At 35.9% G+C, this 6,543-nt stretch overlaps 1 protein-coding gene across 1 annotated transcript in view; it reads right to left on the reverse strand.

The window, feature by feature from the left end:
• Positions 1-6,543, reverse strand: part of CCDC67 (coiled-coil domain containing 67) — an 81,338-nt gene that overhangs the window by 59,707 nt on the left and 15,088 nt on the right. Inside the window, exons 2-3 of the mRNA XM_012657233.1 lie at positions 4,014-4,185; positions 3,144-3,239 (exon numbers count right to left, since the gene is read on the reverse strand). Coding sequence (XP_012512687.1) covers positions 3,144-3,239; positions 4,014-4,185 — 268 coding nt within the window. The remainder of the gene's footprint in view (positions 1-3,143; positions 3,240-4,013; positions 4,186-6,543) is intronic.

Below are 6,543 nucleotides of genomic sequence, written 5' to 3' on the forward strand. Positions count from 1 at the left end.
TTCAGTGGTTGCCCTAAGTATTACACTTTATTTACACAATTTATCACAGTCTACTGGTATTTGACATTTCGCCAGTTTTAGTGTAGAAACATTACTTTATGCTGCCCCATTCATAATACAATTATCTTAAGTATTTCCTCTACATATATTGAGAACCATATTAGACATTGTTATATTTTTTGCTATCAAGAATTTTAGAAAACTCAAGAGAAGGAAAATCTATTGCTGTAGGTTTTTTTCCTGTGGCATTTGGCTGGAGTAGAAAGGTTATTATCTAAAAGTGTTTTTTATCTTGTTAGGGTGTCTCTTCTTGTTCTTTTGGCTGGAGACAGCAGGCTTTCCTTGGGGCTCTTTTTGTTTGTTTGCACCCACTGGCATGTCTGGGTTGCTGGTTTAGCTATTACCCAGTCTGGGATATATGAAGCAAAAAAAAAAAAGAAAATCCCAGGGAACTCACTACTGTGTCATTCTTTGGGTGCCAAGGTCCCAGGCCAATGGGCTAGTCTGTTTCTTCTCTTCATTTCTCAGAGTCTTCTTATGTTGTTTTATAAATAATGTCCAGGGTTTTTAGCTGTATTTAGTGGGAGGATACTCCAGAAGCAGAAGTCTTATATATATATACAGATATATGTGTGTGTATATATATACACACACACACACATTTTATATTATAGTTTATAATTGTTAGAAGGAAAAGAAAATACCCCTTTTTAAAAGGAAGCAATTTCTACATGTAAACTTTGACAGAGTTGAGTTATTCAAGGCTGAGTTGTGGTAAAGTATATCCTTAAGATGTTTTAGGAAATGAAATTATAAATAAACTAGGAATTTCAAAGAAGGAATCAGTAGAGTGAGCAATCAGCAACAAAAGCATTTTTGCCACAAGATACCATTTCCAGTTAGAAAAATGACATATTACTAGCTTTTATGCAAACCAAGTCAAGTACATAGTACTTTTGTTTTTCTGTTTCCCTTCTTCCCTCTTTCCTTCTCTTCCAGTCTTCCTCCCTAACTCTCTTCTTTCTTGTCTTTTAACCAGAGAAAAACAGAGAAGCAGAAAACTGTAGTGGAAACAGGTGGTTGTTCTCTCAGTAACAGGGTAGCATTTCCAAAGTGTACTCCATGAAACCCCTATTTACAGGGGTATTAGTAGGCTTTAGTTTAAAAAGTAAAAAGGTCAAACATCTTTAGAAAATGATGGATTGAGAAGGTTAAATGGGTTTGTTTAATGCAGGACCACTCACAGCCAGTAACATGCTAATGTGCACTGTGACTCTCCAGGAGAGGAGGAAGAGTCTTAACTTGGCCAACATTAACTTAAATCAGTTTTCCTAAAATCTCAATGTTAGTGTTTCACAGAACAAAGTTTTTTTGTTAAATTGTTAAAATAGTTTTTGCTTAGTGTTGAAAACCAGCCAGCAGCCAAATAATAAAATAGAGCTGCAAAGCATCAAATGGCAAGGATTCATATAGTAGATGACAGTCCAGCACCTCTAAACAGGGCCCAAAACTTTTCTTTCTTTTCTTTTCTTTTTTTTTTTTTCCTGAGATGTGGTCTTGCTATGTTGCCCAGGATGGTTTCAAACTCCTGAAACCTGAGATTGCAGGTGTGAGTCACCTCATCCAGCCAAGGCCAAAACTTTTTAACAAGAGAAGTGGGGGGAAAACCCCAACAGAAATAAAAGATTAGGTAAACAGTGCCTGAACTAGTTAAATATAACATAGAGATCATACTTAACCTGTATCTAGATTTCTGTATTTTTTCAACTTATTCCAGATTGTGATCTCTTTGTTTACACTAAACAATTATAATTATTTAGTATTTATGTTTTTGCTTTATGGCTTTCTCTTTATAGAAAATGTAAGGTTGATTGACTTAAATACTAAATGCCTGGAGTCTCAGCTAGGAAGAAACACATCATTTTCATAACCAAGCTACTGTCTAGTGGCAGTTACGTGAACTGCAGGCAAAATGTCAGGTAGACTAAGAGCTAGTCTTATAAAATTATGCCTGTTAAGTGACATCAAATGTTTCATATTCCAATCTCAATAGCTGAATTCTCTCCCTAGAAAGGTACTTAAAGAGATCATTAACTACTTTGGACTCCTTTAACTAGATCACTATATATGAAATCTTTGCATTCCAAAAAACACTGGTTGTAAACCAACCATATTTCATAATCAAACTATATTTCCCATTGATTCATTTACTAGGTTAAACAAAGATATAGTATCTGCTAGATCTGAGATGCTCAGATGACTACTACCCTACATGCTATCTGTGGTACGGGAGATAACACTTTGTCCTCGCCAGCTCTGTGTGAAGATAGAGGGCTAAGTAAGAAAGAAATCGGTATCCCTCTCATTACATGTGCAGAGGCACTATCATTTAAGAAACAGCCCTACCAGTAACAAAGTATTTAATAATAAAGAACAGTTTTATTCTTTCAGTTATTTATTTTATAATATCAAAGTTTTTATTTTATGTTATCTTATTTTTATTTTTGAGACAAAGTCTTGCTCTGTCACCCCTGCTAGAGTACAGTGGCGTCATCATAGCCTATTGCAACCTCAAACTCTTGGGCTCAAGTTATCCTCCTGGCTCAGCCTTCCCAGTAGCTGGCTAATTTTTCTACCTTTTTGTAGAGATGGGGTCTCGCTTTTGCTCAGGCTGGTCTCAAACTCCTGAACTCAAGCGCTTCTGCTGCCCTGGCCTCCCAGAGTGCTAGGATTACAGGTGTGAGCCACTGTACCACACCTAAACGTCTACATTTTACATTTCCATAGAATAAAGGATATCTCTGTTAGGTAGTAATAACCACAAAAGATAATTTTGTTTTTTTGTTGTTGCTCACATAGCTAATTGTTATCATCTAATTAATCAAAAAGTCTCTTGAGAAATAGAAAGCTATGCATCTAACACTGTGCTGAGCAGTTAAAGAGGTACAGAAGGTATACAGAGCTGACAATCTAGTAGAAGAGACAAAATCAACACATATGAAACAATGAAAGTCCCAACATAAAATTAAAATTTAAGAACTTTTGCTTACATTAAAAACAATTAGTTTTAATAAAATTAACACAATTTTATAGGTCAAAACATATAAAAATGTGTGCTATTAAATTGTAGTAAGTTTTCTTACTTGAGCTTTTAGGGTTTGTAGTTGTCCTTCGTAATTCTGAGTCATTGCTAAATTACATTTTTCCAGACTGTCCAACTTCTGTCGCAGTAACCCCACCTGCATGAAGAATAAAATTTAATTTTGCTTTTCCTAAATTTTGCCTGACAAAATCAGAAAATGTACAAAAGAGAAGCACCATTCAACTAAAACTGCTGTGCCAAACCAAGAATAAATATTTGTACTGCAGTTCCTAAAATAGCTATTAAAAATTAAATTCACAAAAACTAAACATTGCTAGCACTATTCAACAAAGTCCACATTAGGACAGTATGGATGTTTAACAAAAGATCCTTATCACCATCACATAGTAAATGAAGGTTTAGAATTTGCTTTGCATTATCTTTGTGGGAGGCTATGTCATCGTTACTCAGGCAAAACCTCTACTTTTTTTTTTCTCCATTGCCTTCAAGGGGATCTCTACTTTAATGGTATTATGGAATAACTGTCACATTTTTACAAGAACTAACATATTAAAAAGAAAAAGAAAAATGTCCAAGAGCAGGTTTTAAGGATTTGGCTTACAGAATTTCTCTGCTTAAAAAGCAGACAAGGCACCTGTTTACACATCTGTGTCGTTACAGGTATAGAACTGAGAGACACAATATGTCTGTCCTCATCAACAGATATCTATGGATTTAGGTTCATCCACAGATTGTCATTTATTTGATAGAATACCTTTAGCATACTATTAGCTGACCGAATTTCAAGCAATTAATGTTGTTGCTGATGCCTGTTAAAAAAGTGTATAATAAAAACCATTATTCTGATAGAATAAATACTACTTATAAGAGTCTGGTGAATTGACAATTTATTAATACATGTATTCCGTACCTCTTGACCTTTCTGATCCAAACAAGTTTGTGCATTTGCCAACTCTTGATCCCGAAGATCTAATCGTGTCTCCAAAGCCCGCATCTTTCTTTCCCAATCCAACTTTTTGTTGTTTACCATGATGTCAATTTGTTCCATTAATTCCTGAAGCTCAGCCTCACAAGGAGAAGTTCTGGCAATTGTAGGAAAATAAAATACATTTCAAAACAGTGAAATGTGAGGGCAAGAAAACATATTATACTGCTCCGCATAGCTTCATCATTATTTCCTCAAGTTGTTCAATTATGTAAATAGGAAGAAGTTCAAAACCTAGAGGTTAATTTTTAAAATTAAAAAAACTAATTCCAGAGCTAACAGTGTATATATATTTAATTTTTTAAAATAAAATTTTTTTACACTGGGCTAATTCTAGGGAATATGCTCATTTGTAAGACTTAGCTTAAGGATCAATGTGCTTACATGCAGATATACACATACCTATGTCTATTGTAACTTAAGAAGGTTTGACAGAGGCAAACTGGGACATCAATCATACCGTTCAGGGACAGAAGAGTAAGCCCGGGTTAGGCAGGACCAGATTCAAGAGTACCAACTGGGCTGCAGTGCTGCTCCTCAAGGAGAGGAATTTGGCATGATCTGGCTGGTATCTGTTTGGAAGGAATTTGATCAGGCAGGTTTGGGCAGAGCAGCATAAGTCTTTAGACAGTGAGGATACTATTAGTCATATAGGTGGCAATATCTAGGGGCTGGGAGGGTCTACTGAGTTTGAAACAGGGCCCTTGGTAACAGCTAGGATTAGAGACTGAAAGTTGGTAAGAAGACAGATTGCTCCCAGTACAGGGATCTCTTTCAGAAAGTCCAGTCATTCAGACTGGGGAAGCAGGTAGATACAAAAGCCTCAGACTTCAGTCTAAATAACATACAAATGCCAAGATTAGAAAAGAAAATTGTTTCAGCATCCATTTCAACAGTGGTGATAAGGCTTCTAATATATTTGTGTAGTTGGGAAGAGGGCAAGAGGGAGAGGCAGGTGCAAAATGATAACACTTCCTCCATTTAGTTTAACCAAATCAGAATTTTAGGGCTAATTAAGGATCATTTAGCATTTTGAAAAAACTGAGGCCCAGAGAGGCCCAAGGCCACACAGTTAATTAATGGAAGAGCCAGAACTAGATCCTGGGCAGCTGCTTCCATTATACGTGCCTTCCTATACACCACACAGCAAAAGACATGGTGTTTTGAATAAAAATATGCTTGAAAAATATAGTACCAATTCGCTCCATTGAAATAGGGTTAGAAACAGGTATTAAAACCCAAAGAATTCAGAATTTCCAGAATCACTTTCTAAAATACCCAGAGTCAACCTGAACAAGGGATGTTGCTTTGGTTTATGCAACAGTATATTCCCTAGTATTTTTTAAAATTCTTTTTAAAAAAATTTTTATTATTATGGGTACATAATGATTGCATATATATGGGGTACATGTGATGATTTGATACAGCATACTATGTGTAATGATAAAATCAGGGTACTTGGGATATCTATCACTTTAAGCATTTATCATTCCTTTGTGTTAGGAACATTCCAATTCCACTCTTTCATAATAGTTATTTAAAAATATATAACAAATTGTTAACTATGGTCACCCTACTGTGCTACCAAATACCAAATTTTATTCATTCTATCCAACTGTATTTTTATACTTATTAACCATCCTCACTTTATCCCCTCCTCCCCACTACCCTTCCCAGACTCTGGCCATTCACCAGTTTTGACATGAGAGAGGTTTTAAGTACAAAGTGCTATTCTGAAGTCTTCTGTTAGCATTCCTGGACTAAAGCCCAAAGGCTCTCAATTTTTACTTAAAACCTAAAACAAATCTGAGGAAAGCAGTATACTAATTCCTCTATAAATAACTTGATTGAATTTTAATCAGAGTCACGATGTAGGGAGAAAGAACAGAACTATGGCCTAGTGTTTTCACACCATTTTCATAATAACACATAATCATCCTTTGCTGTAAATACATTCTATTTTTTCTGCTCTGAAAAAAAGGACTATATCAGTACAAGCTTTAGGAAAAAAAAAGTTTATCAACCTTATTCATCACCATTTCTCCAGAGCCTAGCACAGTGTCCCAGCACATAGTAGATGCTCAATAAATCTTTGAAAAATGAATAAAAGAATTATTTTCATTGCTGTCTCCTTGGCATGTAGGAATGCAGCATATTAATAAAATTTAAAATCAGGCCTATGCCTTTAATCCCAGCCCTCCAGGAGGCTGAGGTGGGAGGATTGCTTGAGGCCAGGAGTTTTGAGACTAACCTGGGCAGCATAGCAATATCCTGTCTCTACAATGAATAATAATAATAATAAAAGTTAGCCAGATGCAGTGTTACATGCTTGTAGTCCTAGCTACTCAGGAGGCTGAGGTGGGAGGATCACTTGAGCCCAGGAGTTCCAGGCTGCAATGTGCTGGATCATGCCACTCAACTCCAGCCTGGGTGAAACAGAAAGACCCTGTCTCAA

This window comes from Propithecus coquereli, unplaced genomic scaffold, assembly GCF_000956105.1.
Source record: "Propithecus coquereli isolate 6110/MARCELLA unplaced genomic scaffold, Pcoq_1.0 Scaffold534, whole genome shotgun sequence".
Taxonomy (NCBI): Eukaryota; Metazoa; Chordata; class Mammalia; order Primates; family Indriidae; genus Propithecus; species Propithecus coquereli.